Source organism: Dromaius novaehollandiae, chromosome 18, assembly GCF_036370855.1.
Source record: "Dromaius novaehollandiae isolate bDroNov1 chromosome 18, bDroNov1.hap1, whole genome shotgun sequence".
NCBI lineage: Eukaryota > Metazoa > Chordata > Aves > Casuariiformes > Dromaiidae > Dromaius > Dromaius novaehollandiae.
The window spans coordinates 12,763,578-12,785,171 of NC_088115.1; the positions used below are offsets into that span (position 1 = coordinate 12,763,578).

Below are 21,594 nucleotides of genomic sequence, written 5' to 3' on the forward strand. Positions count from 1 at the left end.
TGCAAAGTGAATTTGTGTCCTGTAAGACACACCTAAATTGTCTAAGAAGTCTTTCACCAAGCAGCGTCTGACAAATTAGGCGTACCTAAACATATTGCAGCAGTCTAAAACTTCACAATGTCTACTCATTTTCTGCTCTGCCTGAAGTTACCATCCAAGCAGCAGAGTCAGTAGAATGAAACTTATGTCCACCCTTACTAGCTTCAATGCTAAATCCATCCTCTTAAATTTCCAGTGGAGGCGTAGTTAACCTATGTTTAAAACGCTGGATTTTGCATTGATTACTAAATAAAGTGGTAATCTCTGATAGACAGGGAACAACAAAACACTTAAGGGAATGATAACTTATTAAAACTGCAGCTGTTTACTAGAAGAATGCAAGCCAAAATCCTAAACTTCCTGACTCGCTAACTTGCAGAAATAACCTTCATAAAACAAATGCAACTGACTCAGTGATGTCATCCTAATTTTGTAACCACCTTGAAACAAAAGCTCAGGAACTAATTTTCTCTTGCTTATTAATCTTGTTGAGATTTGCTGCAGGGGAGGTATGGGAGGAGACCTCCTCCCAGTGTCCACTTTTCTATCTTTATAAAACAGAAGAGGTGGATAAGAAAATAAAAGAAACCCACAAAACTTGTTAAAAGATGGGGAAGAAGGTGGTATGATGAACTGGTAACATTTATAACTACCAACAGGGGGAGAGGGGAGGGGAAGTAAGCAAGCCCCAGAAAACTTGCACTTTGAAAAACAAGAAATGTAAGAATTTAGGATTCCAGTATTCTAAATTCCCTGGCCATGATTTCAAATAGGTGTTTATGCAGATATTTTTAGATCTATTAGTTTCCTTTGATACATGGCATTTGTGAGTATACCCTAATGATTTTAATAAACTTGATATGACAAGCTAATTTCATGGAGCTCGGGTATTTAGCAGTTATCCTTCAGTCATCCGACATCAGAGATGCAGTTTGATCTTGTTCAGTGTAGAGAAATAGCTGGTTTTACAGTATGCTATGGGCACTGAACCTAAAGGATATTAACAATTCACATAAACTGTATTTTCATTTTTAAAGCTGTATTTCCCTGGAATTTAGTTAGGTAGTAAGTCCTTTTGTTCCATTATGAAGTGGTTTTTGCATGATTAAATTTTAGGTAACATTATGCACATTATACATAACTTGAAATAGGCTGAAGTGCTATGAAAATTCTAGCACGACTGGTTATGATTCTGTCCATCCTGCCTTGTACTGCTGAAAAGTACAACTGCTTCAGATCTACCGGAATGACTGTGAAGCCATTTTCTACTCTGGTTCCATCAGGATTATTTGAAAAATGGTTAACCCAAACCACGTACTTCTGACAAAACTTGTTTTAGAAGCACCCACAGGTACATTTATACTAGCAGAAGCGTACCCTGTGGGAACAGAAAGGCTGGGGACTACAAGGGAAAAGTAATCTTTCAACTTACGTGACCTGCAGTAAGAATACAAATAGGTCAGGAATTCATGGATATACTACATTTATTCTTGTGTTTGTAAACATATAGTACTTTTCTATTTGTGTTTTGAAAATCTTTATCATTACCCAAAAAATCAGTAAAGGCAAAATCCAATAAAACCTTTCTTTTTGCTGTATTACTTATAGCTCTCACCTATTTTGATCTGAAATGGAATATGGATGTACGGATGTATTTTTCTTTAAATAAACCCTGATTAGGGCATAAAACTTACATCAATAAAAATGTGAATTTAAGATTTCTGGAACAAATCATTTGCCCACTGAACTCCTAATAGGAATTATTATTATTTTTATTATTTTTTAAGTTCAATGACTACAACCTTTCAAGAATAAGAATGTCTTTTCTACTGAAGTAACAGTTATTTCCAGTGGGCTAGAGAGAAAGAATTTTCAAACCTGTAGTTTTACAACTAGAAGCACTTGTATGATTTATTTCCATTTCAAATATGTTCAAGTACTGTCTGTATCAAAACCTTCCTAAAAATCAAATAATCCACATTTTCGGGAAAAACATTGTTTTCAATTAAGCTTTCTCTATGAAAAAAACAATTACTAACCCACTTATGTATTATAGATAGAAGAAGTCTGTCTGTTTAATCTTAAAATCTCCTGAAGTGACTGTCTGGATTTTTTATGTTAACTTCTGGGCCTCTTAATAGTGACCAGAACAGGACTGTTCTGCCAGCGCAGGACAGCATTAAGTCAAACCCATCTTCAGAACAACTTTTACCTCAAGTGTTTGAAAGGAGAGATACCAAAATCATGCACAGAGGAGAATAACTAACAATTTGTTAAAATGCAGGTAATTAGAGCACAAAAATATACTAATTGTGTCCTTCATAACCAGGCTTTTTTTTGTTTGTTTTGTTCCCAAAGACTAACAGAGCAGTTTGTCCTTCACTTATAATCCTACTACTATTTTCCTTTACTCTTCTCTGGTTATCAGGAGAGTCCTCTTTCTTCCTGCCCTTTGGAAAAGAAAATTACTGTCACTATACCTGTATCAACCTCATTCAAGTTTTATGGTGAAAGTTACCTGTAACCAGTCAGGTTTTTACCAGATTTTAAAGACCTGGAAAGTCATAAAGATCGTCCTTGGGACGATTCAAGATACTGAGAGAGGACACCGATGAACAGCGTTTAATCAAGACAAGAGAACTCTCTCTATAAATTTCAGTGTAACATACTCAACTGTCTGCTATATGGAAAAAGGGAGACTGGAAACACCCTGCTACCGAAGAATCAGTCATATTAACTCCTTCCAGACCCAAACTGACTCATGGAAACGCTACATAAACACACAGCTAGATCCAGAGGCAGTACAGCTACCTTCATTAGTTTAGTTACGGTGCTATGTAAGTTTTCCCCAAAACACAGCACAATGCAAATAAAACCAAAATGCTTCACAGAAAGCCAGTTCAAGTGCATCTGCATCAATGGTCTGGTTCATCCAGAAACTGGAAAATCTACCCATACATAAGGGAAACGTGCTGCAGTACATCTGCGATGTCTGCTTCTGTAGCTATGCAAATCCACAGCACATCGGGTTTACACCCAGTGCACATTTAAATTCTGTATCCAATTTAGTATCTGCGCCTACTGCAATATTTCAACTCAATTAAGAAGTTATGCTAATTAAGCATAAACTTGGATACGAAAGGGAACAAAAGTTCACGTTCACTGGGAAATTTACATTGAATTCAAATTCTTTAACTATTTCTCAGATTCCTTCACCTCAAACCCTTTCTCCAAGGAAATCAGATGTCTGAAAATTACAGAGAAAACAGATAGGCAAACTACCAGTTTTAGCCAATAATAAATGCACGGCAGTTTTTTCACTCTTCAAGCTTGCTTTATTGACACAGAAAACAATTAGAAAAAAGGGGAATGATTTGCCGCCTTCTCATACGCTAATTTCCTAATTTCGAGGTCATTACAGAGGCTGACATGATCAGAATGAAGGACTACAATACATTTCACTGGACAAGAACTCTGGCAAAAAAGTATCATTTTTTGCCGAAAATCTCTAGTACAAGAGGGACAGCACTATTTAAAGAAACTATTTTATTGAAATACTTCCAGTTGCTTTATCTGAACCTGTATCAGGAAAAGAAAAAAGAAATCTTGGGCTAACATTTTCATATTTCCTTAAAATAGCAATGTCAAAGTTGGAGGAAGAGATGAACTACAAAGTTTTAAGGACCACTGGCAAATCAGGCTTTGAAATATTTTTGATCTATATAAATTGAGAGTTAATGTGATGTTTATTTCAGGATGAAAGCTTCTTAGATCTCAACCACAGCCGTGGGAGAGTAGAATAACAATCCATTACTGGTGGGGACTGTAACTCAACACATCCAGCAAGAATTTCTCTTTAAATCAAACTTTCAACAGATTTTCTGGAAACAGACGCTAGAAGCTTCTGTACGAGGCTACAGAAAAAATAAGGATATCAACACTTTCAGGCTGACCATCACATCCTGTTGATCAATCTGAATAGTATGTCCCATACTGTAGCTATCTTTTGGAAAACTACCTGATACTACTGTGGTGATTATGACCTGAAAAAAAACCAAAACAAAACAAAAACAAAAACCACTAAATCTTTGACAAATATGAAAGAACAACACAGGAAAAAAGACCAATAGACCAATAATTAATATTTAAAGCATCAGTCACCACTACATTAAAAAAGCAGGGAAAGGACACTATTTTAAAGGACTAAAAATGAGCTTTTCAGGAGCATCTCATTTGCAAGACCCAAGGCCATCAACAGCCCTCATAGGCTCTCTCAAACACACTGTGTAGTATCTAACTAAGGGCACAATACCCTTGCTAACAGAAATTATTACACTTGTTACATTAGTCTCCCAAGACCAATCATGAATCACAAACTATGTCAAACATGCAAAGTAGGAGACTGCTTCAAGGCAGGTGTTTCTTGTCATTTCATTGGCACACAGGGAAGTTTCACACAGTATTTTCTAAGTTTCTAGTTAGCAGATATAGTGAATATCTTCAAGTGATTCTGAAAAGCAGTTTTAGTTTCACAAAGGCAGACTACCAAAACCAGACTACCAGTATCCAATAGCCAAATAACTATCTAAGCAGGTAGCAATGCACAAAAACTAGTCTTCCATCCATCATATGATCACAAAGAGTGAGTTAGACCACGTTTCAACAACTTTAACAGGAAGCCGGAAAATTCTCATTGAAATTCCCGTTTTCTCGCATTCATGCATTTTTAGTACACATTAAAATTAAGCTGCAGGTATTGCTCCCCCCTCCCCCCCCTTTTAAAATAAACAGTCTCCTAATCCATATATAGAGAAAACTGATAGATGAATTACATGGTCTTTAGAAAACGACCTACAAAAAAGCACGCAAAAGTCTTATCTAAAGAAAAAAATAATTTTAAGATGACAATAGTAACTTTATAGGAAAGCCATTTTTAAATATGCATTCAATAGAATATTATTCTTCAGAAAACACTGAACAGTTAGTTTACTTACATAATAATTCTCCTGTTCAGGAACCAGTATTTTCTTCTATGCCTGTCATATCCAACGGGTTCATGTCGAATGTATGGTTTATTTTTTTGGATTTCAGCAACACAGTCAGTTACTCCAGGCACCTTATGTGCTACGCAGACTTCACACTGCCATTCATCCTCCGGTACCTCTTCAAGAGGTGGTTTCACGCACTCTAAGTGGTACACGGCTGAACAAGTTTCACAGCAAAGCAAATCCCCAAGTTTGTGACAAACCCTACAATGATCATCATATTGGATAACACCTTCTGACATTAACTCTTCACGTGCAATGTTTGTTGTAAGAAACTGATCCACTAAGAACTGCAGAACTTTGATTTTATTCTCTACTGGTCCATAAGGATAGTCCTCTGTCTCTTGATAAGGAAGAACATGATGGTATTCCTTGTCACTCTCACAATATACCCGCAGAACCTCTGGCCACGTCATTCCATCTATGAAATACAAAGTGGAATTAACGCTATCTTTGAGGTCAGCAGGTCCAAAGGTAGTATTTGAAGTGTCTTCTTCACGTAAAACTGCTTTTAAAAGCACTATATGCATCTCTGCCATAAGTGTGCACTGCTCTTGACTTACCAGAGCAGCACAGAAGTCCTCAAAACGAAAAGGAGAGAGGCGTAAAACAGTGCCAAAGTTCCTTAGTACCTCATAGATGGCAATAACATTCATTATATGCTCACTAGGCACCATTAAGTCCTCTGAGGATTTAGGAAACTCCAAAGGTGGGATATCTTTTTCTTCCAAAATTGGAGAACGAGGACGATGCACTCTTTGTCTTCTCCTACCTGGAATTCAAAATAACAGTAAGAATTTTGCCATTCACAAGTCAATGCATTAAAATGTCTATCAGCAATAACCTTTCTTTGTCCAACTCTTCCTAAACCACTGCAAATTAAAGATTATCTTCACAGTTACATACATGTGACATTCAGCTAACAATCTGATATTTTAACTAAGACTAAAAAATAAGATACATAAATCTGAAGTTTTACTTTAGACACTTAGAGCAGTTGCATTTCCCATACACTGTATCTCTCGAATATTTAAAATGACATGTAGAATTGTAATTGTTCAAATCATTTAAAAATAGACATTTCCTTCAGCCAAAATATTAGTTTAGAAGTTCTCATTTTTATTCAGCATGACTAGTTTATTATTCTTTCTTGGCGCTTGGAAGAATCAAGATTCAGACAACAGATTAAAATATTAAGTATTAAAATACTGCAAGCTATTTTCCTATTCAGTAATAGCACATAGGAAAGTCTGTGCCAAGTCAATGTCTTAGGCTATCAACTTCAACAAAACTGGATTATAAAAGTGAACTTAAATCACTTTTCTTGTCCAATGATTTCTAAACAGAATATTTCTCCCAGACACTGACAAGCCAGAAACAAAAATCGAATGCAACATTTTATGAAAATGCTTCAGGAATTCCCAATTTTTCTTAACACCATGCTTCAATAAAACAGAAGAGACAACCACAGGATGAGAAGAAGGTGGAATTAGGGAAGGATAAGTCTAAACACAGCTAACCTGCAGCACTGTTTCATTCCGTAACACAAAAGGCACTGAACATAATTGGGCTGTTAGAAGAGATGCTACACTTTCATGCCTTTACTTCTACTATACTAGATGTCATGCAGAAGGAAAGGGGAAAAAAGTTCCTGTATATGATACCATTAGAATTAAAATTAAATATTTTATGCCTCTACTGAATTAAAGTATCCAGTATATGCAACTGTTCTGTAGCTATCAGTTAAAATATTAAGATGCACTCATTAAAACTTTTTTTTTAACCTTAAAGAAGTTTAGGCAATCTTATAAATTAATCATTAGTTTAAAACCAGAACTGCGATGCAAAACTATTTTTAGGTCCTCCTGCAAGCCTGCAAAAATTCTGTACAACAACAAAATTTTATATTTATCAATGCTACATAGAGAAGTGGTCTGCAGGGAAGCACTTTATGCACAGGGAAAATCCAAAGGAAAAAAAGTTGTCCCTAACAGCAACTTCATATGCATATTTTAACAGAAAGTGACCTATTCCACACACCATGTGATCTGAGATTGAAGAGTGACACAACCAGTATTTTGGAATTTCAAGCTTCATGTTAATTTCTTGATCAAGTTCTGTGATGGCCATGGACATCAACAGAAGTGAATTCTGGTCATTTTGGAAATTATCGCCAAGAGATAATGGATCTGTGGCATTTGTTCGACCCCATTCTCTCCAATACTTTTCCCACAAATAAAGAAAATATTCCCTAATATAACGGTGAGGGGAAAAAAAGTCACTAAAGCAGACAGATCCACAAAACCAAGTCTGCTGAATTAGAAAATGCCATCATCAAAACTCAAATGTCCTGACTAGGAAAAAATGTTACCAAAATGAAAAACTACATTTAAGAAACATCCTGATGTATAAAAGTTTGCCAAATGATTCTGTAAGAAAAATAAACCAACAATTATGCTAGCATGGCAAAAAGACCAGATACATTTCTCCCTCTCAAACTTTAAAATAATGTGAATGAAATCTTATGCAACAACTAGGCACTCTGAAATAATATAAAAAGATGAACTGCCAGATGTTTCCATTACACAAGTAATGGGTCAACATCAGCTGCATATAAAAATAAATTTCCAAGTTTAGTTGAGTTCTGACTCTGTGGAAAATGAAAGAATGCTTATATGACTGCCTTCCAATATGTTGCTGCACAAATCAGTGGAAAATGTTTAATCATGGCAAACACACAAAAAATGCAGTACTTTCACAGCTAGACACAAAGCAAGTGTTCTTACAGCAAGAAATACCTAGATTAAACACAACACTTCTACCATCAGGATCCAAAATCCTATAAGCATAAAGCTGAAAGACCACAAAACAGAACAAAAAACCCCCTTGCATTTACATGTGAAATTACTTCAGGTTTCTGAAACTTCCTCCAGAGAACACATGATGGTGTAGGACCAGCCCTAGTAGACGGTCACACAAGACAGCACAGATATTCTGAATTTACTAATGGCCTTCACTAAGTCCAAGCATCACTAAAAGCTGGTGGAACTATAAACTTGGATTCTTTTCAGTGCCTGCAATTGTAGCTGAAAAATACTTTGTCTATCACACAGTTAAGTCCAGAAAGAATCAGCCCCTGCAGAAAGAAAGTAATGTGAAAGACGACCCTGACTTACCTATATGAATCAGAGAAGACAAAAAGAGACTGTAGTTTCAGCAAAGATAAACTAGAAAGAATGAACATGGCTGAGAAGCAAACACCACTTATTTCCTCTCACTTTTTGACATGTGGTACTTTGAAAAAAGTTACAGTTCCTTCTTGTATATTGTTTTCATCCTCCACTGAAAAAACAGACTATCCATCTACCTTCTTTGGTAGTGTCCGATGTCTCTTTCACAAGAGGTAGAAACTGGTATATTTATGTTGCATCAAACTAACAGGAGAGGCAAAGCAGAACCTTAAACCAAGGCATTCCTAACATTTTCTGGAAATATTAAAAAAGTTCTCTAACCTGTCCTGTCGAAAAAGCAGCATACTGGTGCAACTAGTGGTCTAAAACAGATGTGCTCTTAAGATATGAAGTATATCACTTAATACCACAACAGAGTACACTCTATCACTGTTAATCACACACTGTAAATCACACACTTCTCAAGAGCTCAAAATCATTTCTCTCTATTCTGAAGCTCACTCGTTTTGAGTAACTCTGCACTGCATATAAACTGGTTTCCAGAGCTAAACAAGGGAAGTGTTCAAAGATGCAAAACATTTTAGAAAGAAACAGTATCCAAGCATATTTTACCATGCAACCAAGGCATTCCATGCATCTCAGATCTTTCTATGCTTTTTCTTTCAATTTCACTTTTGATTCATTATTGACATTTGCTATACTCCCTCTGAACAAAACTTCAAGAAGAGAATCACACAAAGTGAGATTGAGTAGTCCAAAGAATTTCTGCTTGCATCTATTACCGTTGATGTATAAACTGTAATCTCAAGAAATGACTCAAGAAAGTGACAGCTTTAAGAAAAAATAGTCTCATCTCCAGTGAAAAAGTTAAACTTTTTTTGACAAGGCACTCTTAAATTTTTAAGAGCTCTCGAGCAGCTGTTGAACTTAAGAGTGTAGAGCAATTGAATACGATACAAATGATATCAAAGTTCTATAGTCTCTGTTTTGAACAAAAATGTAATTTTTTGTCGTCCTTCATTTTCTATATTCTACAGGTTGGGTAGATTCCACCTTTCCACTAGTACGGGCAACTGAAGAGGACAAAAAAACAAACAAAAAAACCCCCCAACTTTTGGCACGTAGGACTAAGAAAGGCAATCCTGAATTCCAAGTAAGGACTCTAGGCTTTTCTGTAATTCTGATAATAATTAATTCATTGCTAATTATCTGTAGGGTCCTGACAGTCCACACAGTTTATACTGCTTAAAAGTGGTTCCAACCTATGCAAAGGTTTTTTGAAGATTACAGTTCAAGTTTACAAAGCTGTTCTTCAGAGACACAAGGTCTAAAAAGCAAACAAACAAAAAAACCCACCCCAATATTAATATCTTTTTCGACAATATTCAACCTATCCAGCCCTTTAACTTCAAGGAAAAGCCCCTCTTTTCCAAAAGATATTCATTAACTCAAACCTAATACATAATCTTAGCAATACAGATTTGTCCTGCTCAGGTAGGGGTGGCCAACTTTCTAACCCCATAATTTGCACACAAGAGTCTCTATTCAAAGCCACAGCGATTCACATGCACATCTGAGAGCCCAAATGACAGAATGATTTAAGGCGGAATATGAAAATTTCTACCCATCTCACTCCACTGTGGGGAGTGACTGGATCTGGCACAAACTAGGTGTTAGATTGATTCATGAATACCAGCCAGGTGGGATTCAAAGGTTAGCATTCTCCCAAAGTTGGCAACACTGAATACTCAGAAACTCTCCACTTTCTGCATGATGTAGCTTAGCATAGGAGTTTTACATGAATGACAAAGGAACCACACTGCCTCCTATGCTTTAACATGCCCACAATAACATGCTAAAATAATATACAATATGCCTAAATGCGTCACGTTCTAAAACAGAGCTGTCCACTGCTCGAATTTTACATTCACCAGCTTACAAAAAAAGTGGTCTCTTCAGCCATTTCTATCTTCAATTTTATTTATTTTTTTTAAAGAGATACTGGGATTTGACAACTCCATTTTTATTGTCAATTCTCATTGATTTTGCCCTCCACTAGGAAGCCTGAGCACTATCTCCAACAGAAGTGTGATTAATTTAATGGTATCAACTTAAATATTTCAGAAAAGTGCAAGCTTGTGTAGACTATACAAGTGATGATTACACAACAGTGAACATTTATTTTCATTTGGGACACTATATATGTACATTAGATTAATATGTACTTAAAAGAATATTGGAAAAAGTGAAATATAAATTCAGTGCAATGACCACACTGAGTAGTCAACAAAATTATACTTTGGTTTGATTTTCTTTTTAAACTTTGTACTACTACACTTACAATTAACAATTTTCAATATAGCTTGGTAGAGTTTACTTAACTTTGGATAAATCATTTTTACTATTTGCCCTACATAGTTTCCTGTCTGTGGAAATCTCTTCTCATAGCAGCAGGTTTTTATTTTAAGTAGAAAATGCAATATGTACTTTGTCTAGAACAAAAAATGTCGGAGCATTCCAGAGCAAGTGTACTAGCAGAAGTTACTTCTCCTCTAAGCACCACCACTGACTGACTAGACTTTAAGCTGAGTCTTAATGTATCTAACCTCAATTAAAGAAATTCAATCTGTTCACACTTAAGCTTCCCCAAATGGACAAAAGTTTTACTACATACAAACTGTATATTTCTAAGCTAGTTTCTACATCTTAATCAAACCCCTGAACCAAATTCCACCTTAAAGTTGAGCCAGTACAAACAGAGAAAAAACGTCCACCTCTACCCAATTCAGATCTAGTGTCTCAGCATTATACTCCAATCAAGCATAGATATACTTCTAAATCACATTCCTTCACTAGTTGTCTCCAAAATTGATGAAGTAGTCTGCAATAGTTGCCTCTCCCTATTTTGAATTCTCTAGTTGAAGAGCTGCCTGTAATTAAGATTAAAGAGTAAACAATTTTATTCACATGGTACATTTAATTATAGATATTGATAATTATAGTCTACATTTACCATAATTATTAAAATAATTTATATTACAAATATTTAAGCAAAACATGTTGATGATATCTGAAATAAAAGGAAGTCACTGAACTGCTGAAATCACAGGCTGAACACTCAGAACCAGGATTTACTGAAGCAGTTCAAAAAAAATTCTTTTTACTCTTGCCTTTTTTTTAATTTCAGTCTGTTCAAGCTATTCAGTTCAAAAATTTAGAAATGCACTGGAGTTGAAAAGGTTCAAAAAGCTTGTTTACATTCTCATACACAGACTAAAAGAAAGGGAAAGTGACAACTTCTAATTCTTGAACTCAGGAGGACATGGAACTTGCAAATAGTTTAACCATACTTAACATTTATGTAGCCAGTTTTAAAACACTATTATTATTTAAAACACTAAACTACCACATAAATGTCCATAATATTTAAAGGTACTGTGATCAAATATTACTTCCATGCTTTTTGTGCCTTTAGTTATATTCCAATTACCATATATATACATACATAGCCTAACAAAGTTCACAGAAGTCCTATTACACCTTACGTTTAACTTGTGCTACACATCCCTTCACTGCAGACATAGAGCAGTAATAAATACATTTTTTCAGCCCAGCATATTTCAAATGATGATCTGGAGGACGGAGGTCCTACAGACAAAATATTCTGCTCTGGTACACAACCTTGGAAATGAACAACACCAGTTCCAGCATTTTTTGGAGAAGAGAAATCAGACTAGTTGTGAGCTTTCTGACCAAGATCTTTCCCTTCCTCTTAATTTCTCATCACTTAGGCACCAAGGCTCCAGTTTAGGGCTTTTTGTTCACTTTTGCAATGGAGGAGGAAACTGATAGAGTACAAGGGAAAGAAAAGATATGGCCTGCAGAGTTTCTGATACTTCAGTAATCTCTCACAGGAGAAGAAAAATAAAACAAACAAAACCCCACAGGCACATTTCACAGAACTGACCCCAGCAAGCAAAAGGGTTTTCAATTTGCCTCCAATAAGAAGAAAGATTAATTTCTGGCTTCAAGTCCCACAAGTCAAGTCAAACTATGTTACTCTTACGTAAAAGTTAGTTTTTAGCAAAACAGAATGGAGCTGGTTTTGTTTTTCAGATCATGAGTCACTAGAGAAACCCCTCAACATAAAGACCAATTGGCAATTATATGATATTCTGGAAGCGTGAGTACTGCTTAGAGACAGATGCCCTCTTCTATGCTTTCCTTCCTCCTAGGAATTTTGGCTTCTGCACACTCTCCTTACCTCACTGATATTATCTTATTTTCGTTCGGTGTTACTAAATACTTAAGAATCAGCTGTTTACTACCCCACATACTACTTTGCACCACAGAAGTTTCAAGCAAGAACACACCACAGAAGTTCTTGCTAAACACCACTGAGAAAATTGAAAACTTTTAGGACAGTTGATGAAAATACATAACAGCACATTTTTGGGTTTTTTTTCCAGCAAAATGCATGAACTGGATACAGCTACATGCTTTACACAACAATAGCCAAACTGGTTCCTCAATTAAAAGTAGACCTCTTGGGAGAACATTTGCTCAGCTTACATTAGAGAGGAAAATACTAGTAAAATGAAAGTGAATCAGCTTAACATAAAATAAAAATATATTATGAAAAGCAGTCCCGAAATAGAAAATCAAAATAGTTTTCTTAAGATGGGTCAAAATTAAAAGTTTTGACATTTTCAAAACCTTTTTTTCCCCCTTGGGGGAAAAATAAAGCTTACAGGACAATCAACACGTTTCTAATATTCATCATTCAAATCTTTTCAAGAAAACTTTTCTGAAGGAATATGATGTATTTATAACTGTACTTTGGCTCCAATACGAATATTGCGCTGTAACCCCAATTTATGCATTTTGCCTGGAAAAAGAAAACCAAATTAAACTTAAAACCTAAACCAACATTAAAAAGCAATACACCAACCACTGCAAAAAAATTCAAAAGTTGCGGCAAGAACGAGAGAACAGCCAGTTATCAAACTAGATGCGAGAGCATTTTGCTGAGAGCACTCGTGTCACAGAAATCCTGAACATGTCCTAAGTTATGAACGACTACTACCTTGCTTTGTAGAGCACTAGGTCTTTATGGTCTTCAAAAACATAGCTTGAAGTTTCTTCGGCTGTTTGTTATTTTTTCTGGTTTGTATCTCTATTATGTCAGTATGCTTCTGAACCAAACAGGTGCTCTTTACTGATTTTACTTAAAGAGCTTAATTTCTCAACACTACTGCCATGAGCAGAACCTCAGTACAAGCCAGGAATATAACCTCTCCATATTATAAGGCATCATTTTGGCATTTGCATAACTAATGCAAGCAGCAAAAGAAACTCCGTGTGGTCATTCTGAGAAGTACTGAAAGTCACAACTCCTTTTTTGTGCCTAGAATCCAAGCAAATGCAAAAATAGAATTTAAAAAAGTAATATTAACGTAACAATTACTTTCCAGAAGCATTCTGACTGACAATTTATTAGTTGGAACATCCTTGGGATATGCTATAATTAATTTTAAAAAGGAGCAAGTTCCCCTCAAGTCTATCAAAATCCGCATTTATTGTCCTTATGCTAGTTCCATGCAATACCAAAGTCAACTAGGCAATTTTACTGCAGACCTACAGAAAAGTTCACATGATGAATTCATCTGCAGTACATCAAATTATTCTACTATTTTTACGATGCACATACTTTGATAATGATAAGGTATTTGCTGCACAGAATTTCTTAGAAAAATGAATGAACTGACAAACTCTCTTCAGATAAACTGCAAATCTGCATGTCAATACAACAGAATTAACCACAAATTTATTAAGTTGGCCTTCCACACAACTTCTTTGCTAGGACTTGAAATTGCCTCCTACATTTTTCATGATGAACTAGTGATACTTCCTCCAGATTACAAATCAACATTTAGATTTCTAAATAATAAAATGCCAGATTTAATTTAGAGAAATAGGTACACTAAGTAAGATGTTTGGGAGCCTGGTGAATATTCCCACATGACAGCCAGAAGAGGCTGCATACCTTACTATCATATCTCAATGTCTTGACTTAATTCCTCAAGAGCATGAAAATGTGTTAAGATATAAAATTCTCACAGACACACAAAATGTAGCACCTGCAATTTCCGGTTGAATTGTTTTGCCCCAAAGGTAGGAGCACTCTGATAAAATAACTGGCTAAGCAAAAGCATTGGTCAATCACTGTAAATGCTCACAGACTGGCAACATCCATCCAAAAACTATATTAAAAATATTTTAATGAGGTAATCTTCTGGCTCACAACTCCACTGTTGTGCATTTGCTTGTTAGACAGTCTGATGTTTATTATCTCAGCCAAAAGCTAGATGAACAGATCTTCCTAAAGCTAGTTTTCCAAGTTTTTTATTAAAAAAAAAAGGAAGCAACAAAAAAGGAAGCACTTTTAGGCATCTTGATGAAGTCATGTTTTAAAGTTCTGCATCGCATGGAAAATACTTGGTATGCATAATGCAATTGTGATAAGCTTAAAGAAAAGTTCCAGCAGACAGGTAATGGCAAAAATGGTTCATGACAGAAGATGTACAGGATTACCTAACCTAAAAGTACACCTACCTTCTGAGGACACAAAGGGAAAACAGAGAAAGGGTAATACACACACAATCCCTCTACCAAAGGTCCATCCAGTAGAAGGAAAAGAAGTGATAAACGTCACACACATTCACACGATAAAATTTAACTATACTGTTATCAGGCATTATATCAAAGGCGTATTATCATTCCTAAGGCTTTGCTTCTCTAAATACTTGAATAATAACATAGTAAAGAAGTACTCCAACATCCAGGTTCAGGATATATCATAAACTTCACAGAGGAGCATAAAAATTGAGCCTTTCTTGGCTAGAGACATTGCACTGTGCTCTTTAAATTCATTGTTCAATATAACTTTGAAAAACTGTAAAACTGTTTCACCTCCACTTAAATGGGATGTGATTTAAGTGTACAATCTTGGTTGACAAGGAGAGCTTGATTATTATTGCAATTTTTCAATATCCTGTTCTACAAAAACCCTCTTCCACCCCAAAGACTACAACCTGAAGGTGGTAATAATTCAGGGTGCACATCATCTAGAGAAGATAAATAGAGAACAATCGTTCATAATCTCCTCGAGCAGAAAACTATCAGGCATCAAATGATACTGTCAGGAGGCAGAATTTTGGTTTTAAACAAAAAAGAGAGATACTCCTTCAAACTGTATGGAGTTTCAGGACAGGAAGCTTCAAACACAGGAACTTTGCCACTGTATGTTACAGTTTGCCTGGTCTGAAGACCTATTTATGAAAGAAAAAATACAGCAAGAGCTACAGACCAATTCTGGCTCAGTATGTACCTGAGCCAAAGATCACTAGAGCCTGTGAGGGTACCCTGAAGACCTATCATTATACGCTTGCCCAATTCTTACCACTTTTCTCTCCACTGGCCACTGTCAGATAAAAAGATACTGAGATCAGGTGGATCTTTCTCTCACCTACCATAGTTGTTCTAATGTCAAGTATCTTTTCCTGGATTACGATAAGACTAAGATTTCAATTGGCACCACCACTATGTAGCAGTGATCACAATATAGATATTCATTAAGCAGAAACGAGACAGAGACTTAGCTGATCAAATTAAAAGTCTGCACCACCTTTTTTGCAAAAGGGCAATAGTATGTCTCTTAAAAAGAGGAAAAAAAGGAAAAGAAAAAAGCCTTCCGGCCAATACTAACTAATCAGAAGTTCCAGTATATTGCCAAAATGTAGGTGCTTTAACTATCAGTCACTCAGTGTCAGAATACCACGTACTTTATAGAATATTATGATTAAAATGCTTACATTTAAATTTATTTTAAAAAGCTAAACCTGGTTTCCTTGATCAAGTGGAAAATAAGCATATAAATTATCAAAACGATTTCTGCTACTCAAATACCAATTAAAACCTGCCTGTGCTTGCACAACAATGCACACAGAGATATCTTATTTGCCAGAACATTTCAAAAATCAAAAATACCCATATTTTGCAGAATTCTTTTTTCAGAATGGATTTTCATGTCAAAATATTTTCCTGACCTAGCCACTTAAAGCGATAAAAATGTATTTTCCCTGACAAAAGTACCAAAAAGAGGTAGTCAGAATGAAAGTTACCACAACTAAACAGAAAACAAAGGGTTAAAAGAGTTAAGAGAGTACTTCAGAATTTCTTCTCCTGTGAACTAGACCTCAATCTTTAAAGTAATAAATATCCAAAGGAATTCAATTTCAGTGCGGTACATCCCTGCAACAGGTAAACTAACACTTATTCAAAGAAACAAAAAACAATTATCTCTGATTTCAATTCATTTAATAACATACGTATTTACTTTTAATTCCCTTAGGTTCCTGATGATATGGATATGAATTTAAATATTTGTATATATATCTATATAGATGCAGACATGCACTTTTTTAAAGGACTATCAGAGTGTCACATAATGGACTGATACCATTAAACTAACTAAAATAAAAACAAATGACACTTTTAGTAGCCAGTACTTCCCCCTTTTAAAAAAGTGATCTGCTAGCTGCTCAAAACTACACCCCCCCCCCAAAAAAAAAAAAAAAAAAAAAAAAAAGCCTTTACACAACCTGTTCCTCCCCCCTCACAAATTGGTCAAATACTTGTACAGCAACAGTGTTTGTTATCCTGCGGCCCAATTCAGCAACACACTCCCAGGTTATCCATAAGTTTAACCACTCCCCTGGCTCAGAGACAAAAAAATAAAAATAAAAATCCTAAGCCTGAACTCCATTCTGGAATTAATTCAAATAAACCTAACGTGCTTAAGTTCAGATAAAGACTTTTTGAGGCTTCAAACCCACATGGCCTAATGAACTAATTAAAGACAAAAAAGAATGCAGGCCCTAAAAAAAAATTGAGTTCAAATTTGCCACTAGAGGTTAAAAAAAAAAAGATTATATTTAATCACGATGATGTTAAAGAGCTTTAAACCCCAACATGAGTTTTAAAGCTTGCCACATCTTAAAATAAATGCAATAGTTAAAACCAAGACTTTTGACTCAACCTCCACCCTTTAATCTTTGTTTAAGAAGGCCTTATTAACTAAAACTAGCTTTACACCCTTGCAATGAGGCCCTGTGCACTTTTCCCTAAACTATAACAATGCAATCTCCATTTTGAACAATGCACCTCATTTCCCTCCTTGAAAAGCTAGTTTTGTCTTAAAGCCAATAAATGCTGCTTCCAGTTGTATCTCTGATTTCAAGAGCCTGCAAAATTTCAGTGTTTATGGTTTTTTTTCGGCCACTCCAAGTTGCATGTGCTTCCTTTCCTTATTACACTAAGTTATATTCCCAGGCACGAGCCATCCTCTCCTATATATATTTGCAACCACTTCTTTGCAGTACATGCACCTCCTTTCTCTTGCGTTTAAATCCTAAGTGAATGCTCCATATACTTTTGACATTGTTTGCAACACGTTCCGGTGTAGCATGCATTTCTGCAGCAACCAGAACCTCTACGCATACTTGCAAAGCATCCCCTCATTGCAGCATGTATTACCCTCCCTCCTCCCTCCCGGCTGCAAGTGTGTTTGTAAGCACCTTCCCTGCATCCGTGGGGTTGCCAGTCGTTAATTTGCATACCCCTCTCTGCCTGCGAGTGCTTGCAGGCATCCCTTACGATCCGCATGCATTCTTCCTCCCATGCGTGTACGTATTTGCAAACCTAGAGGGAGCATGTGGGGTGCCCTGGCCTCGTTTTTAGCTCATCCCACTGACTCTCTACCTGGGGTGCTGCTGTAGGTGCTGTGGCTCCTGAAGCTGCTCTCAGTGCAATAACTGGCATCGTCTTCATCCTCCATCTCTTCAGGGTAGTCAGAGTCGTCGTCGTCCTCCTCCTCCATGATCTCCTCCTCCTCTTCCTCCTCGGAGTCCTGGTTATCCTCGGGGTCTCCCTCCTCTTCCTCCTCGGACACCATGCTCTCCTCCTCCTCTTCACTCTCATGATCGTCGTACACCACTTTGCTGATGCTCCTCCTGGACGAGGCAGCCCTGCCTTGGCTGTTGCAGCTGCCTCCTCCGCCTCCTCCCCCTGCTCCTCCAGCCCCGGCCCTGCCCCTGCCCTTACCGCTGCTGCCTCCCCCACCAGGGGTGCTGCTGCCGCCGCTGCCTGCCTTCCTCTTGCTGCCCCCCCTGGGGGAGGTGGCGGCGGAGGAAGAGGCCTGGGCAGCCCCGGCCCCCTTCTGCTTGGGCCCCGCCGTCTCCGCCTGGGCCGAGGTCGCCCACCTGCCGCGGCTGCTGCCCCGCTGCCGGGACCGCAGCCCCCCAATGGGGCCCGCCGGGGCGGGCGGAGCCGGGGAGCTCGCCTGAGCGCTGGCCGCCGCCGGCTGCTGCTGCTTGGGCGGCCTGCCTCGCCGGCCCCGCATCTCTGGGCGCTGGCCGAGGGGGGAAGGGAGGGGGAAGGAAGGCTCGGGAGGGCGCTCGGAGTCCGGACAGGCGGCTACGGGGAAGCTCCCCCCCCTGCGAGGGATCCGGGCCGGGGAGGGGGGCCGCCGAGCTGTGAGGGCCGAGCGCTCAATCCGAATTGCCGGCGTCCCGCTCCGGATCGCCACCGGCCGCCATCTTGTTTCTTCGTCTCTGCCTCGGCTCGCTCCGCTCTGACTGGGGGAAGCGGCGGCGGCAGCAGGCCCCGAGCGCCTCACGTGACCAGCCGCGCCCAGCCGCCGCCGCCAGGGGGCGCCGCCGCGCCGCCGCCGCGAGAGCCATGTTGGAGCCAGCGCGCTGAGGCGGCTCCGCGCCCTCCCCCCGCCGCCCCGGGGCGCGCTCGGGGCTCCCGCCGCCGCGCAGCCCTCGCCGAGCCCCCCTCATCGCCCCGCCGCCGCCGCCGGGACGAAGCCCCCCAAATCCCCCGCCGCATGTCACCAGCCTCTGCCCTCGGCCCCGCCGCCACGAGGCTCCCCTCAACGCAGGGGCGCTCCCGGCGCCCCCCGCCAGCACCCCCTTCCCCCCCTCCCGTCAGACTCACCATCTTCCCGCTTGGGAGACGACGCCCGTGAGGGGTCCTGCCGCCCGGCTGCCCGCAGAGCTCGGCCCGCGCCCGCCGCGGAGCCCCCTCCTCCCCGCCCCGAGCTCAACTCCCTCGCGGGACAGCCGCGAAGGCAGGTAGGCAACAGGCTCGTCCCGCCGCCTCGGCAGCAGCGGCGGCGCTGCCTTGGTCTCCCGGAGCCACCAGGTCTCCCCCGCCAAGCGGCAGCGTTGACCGCTCACTGCCATGCTCATCCGCTCGGGGGGTTTAAATCTCCACCCGTCAGGCAGCAACGAACCCCTCTCACAACTCACCCTCGCCCGGCCGCGCTCGGCAGAAGGCAGAACCGGCGGGGCAGAGCCACCCAGGGCACGGCCCGCCGCGTTTGGTCCGGCCGCTTTCTCGGGCACTACAAGATGGAGACAGGCTTCGTCTACCTTGTATCCCCTCGTGGCTCTCCATTCCAGAGCCCCCAAAGGGGGGAAAAAAAAACTTACAGAAAGCAATTGCTGAATTGGGTTTCTCATACTGCCACTTGAATTCAAGGTATCACTTTCCCAAGCAAAAGCGGTACAAAATGAAACCTAGCCCAAGGCGTGCAAGCCACTTGCATTTCCTACAACCAGCCTTCTTTTCATTGCCAAATCTATTGCTCTACACAGGTTTAGGAGCCCAGAGTCTAGTCTAGTCTTTAGCAAATAACTGTGTTTTCTTTCCCATTTTCTCTCAGTGCCTTGCTTATGTGTCTATGTGATGCGCAACCTAGTTCTGGTCATGCCATGAGCATGCCCGCTGTATATTCGATGTTTAATTTGATTTGAATTCTTCCGTAGACATTTTTGAAGTGCCTTTTGTTCATTAACTTGTTGCTCAGCCCAAGAACCTCATTAAACCCACAAACCTGCTGCCGTGTCAAGCATGCAACAATGTCACAATGGCACCAGGCAGCAGGGTTTAACCCAATTTGCACTCTTACATCCAGCTTTTTATCTGCATCTCTTTTATATTCAGTTGCACTCTTTTATATTCAGTAGTGCAGCTGCACAGGCTCAGAGCCATGTTTTAGACACAGTACCATCCAGTCACAGCAACAGCAGTAGACAACATTGCCTAACTTAATTTACACCAATATACTGAATTTGTATTCTGAATCTTTCAAAGTTACCTTTAACTTGCTTTCATCAAGCTCATTTTTTAATCTCTCGTAAGGTTCCAGAGGATTGTGGTAACTACTGAAATACATGAACACACAGCTACATGTTTTGGGACTAGTTCTATCAATATCCCCCTCTTGTGATCTTGGAAAAAAAAAAATCAGTGAATTCTACCATCTATACACAGAGAATCCAGCAAAGGTATCTAGTGTAGCTACTGCACAAATGTTCACACAACCTGTAGCATTAGGAGAATGTTAACATCTGTAAAATGCTGTAGGTTTTGTATACCTGTAGCATAGTGCTAAGAATACTTTGTTTGCTTTAAAATACATTGTTTCTTAATCCCACCTCTTACCTAAGACTTGTCAGTCATTAATGTGGAAGTGCTTGACTGACTGGAACATAAGAATTATAATTTTATAGATGGAGAAATGGATACAGGGAGAGGTATGTTAATTTTTGGACTGAAATTACTCCTTTCTAGAGCACAGTTTAACATGGAGGAGGAGGGGAAAGAAAAAAAAAAAACCCAAATACGTAACCCCCTAACCTACTCCTACCTCTGTCTTCTCCCAAAGATAAAACACTTTTGAAGTGCAAAGAACACTTAGGAACTTGAAGTTTGCATATTAAATGTGTTGGTATATTTAACTGAGCACATTTATAAGTGAATACAGCAGAAAGAGGAATTTTAGGTAGGTGGCCCTAGGCTGCCTCCATACTTAGACAGATGGAGAGAAAGACTCCTTTCAAAAGGCACTTTGGAGAAGATGAATAGCCTAGTTGTTCCAAGCTGTTGTCTGGATGGGTTCCTTTCTCCAATAGTAAAGGAAAGGACTTAAGAACCTACAGTTGGATGGCATGAATAACACAGCAAGCGTATGCTCTTGCTTAAATTACTGAGCTGCTTTTGTCCAGTCCTTCTCTCCAAATTATGTCACAACTAACATGTTAGGCACTGAATTTAAGTATCCTGCTCTAGAGTCTGTTACATGGGTATTTTTAAGACACTGAGAAGTTGCTAAATGTTGTTAGAATAGAGCTCAGCTATAGACTAAAACTCAGCCTTAGAAAGCAAGGGCTTACGTGATTTTTGCTGAT

General features: G+C 39.1%; 1 protein-coding gene across 14 annotated transcripts in view; it reads right to left on the bottom strand.

Moving 5' to 3' along the window:
• BPTF (bromodomain PHD finger transcription factor) overlaps positions 1-19,007 on the bottom strand; it is a 60,569-nt gene extending 41,562 nt beyond the window's left edge. For all 14 annotated transcript variants that reach the window (XM_064522741.1, XM_064522736.1, XM_064522732.1 and 11 more), the window contains exons 1-2: positions 18,098-19,007; positions 5,034-5,856 (exon numbers count right to left, since the gene is read on the bottom strand). In XM_064522741.1, the coding sequence (XP_064378811.1) occupies positions 5,034-5,856; positions 18,098-18,737 (1,463 nt within the window). In that variant the 5' untranslated portion in view covers positions 18,738-19,007. The remainder of the gene's footprint in view (positions 1-5,033; positions 5,857-18,097) is intronic.
• Positions 19,008-21,594: the final 2,587 nt, after the last annotated feature.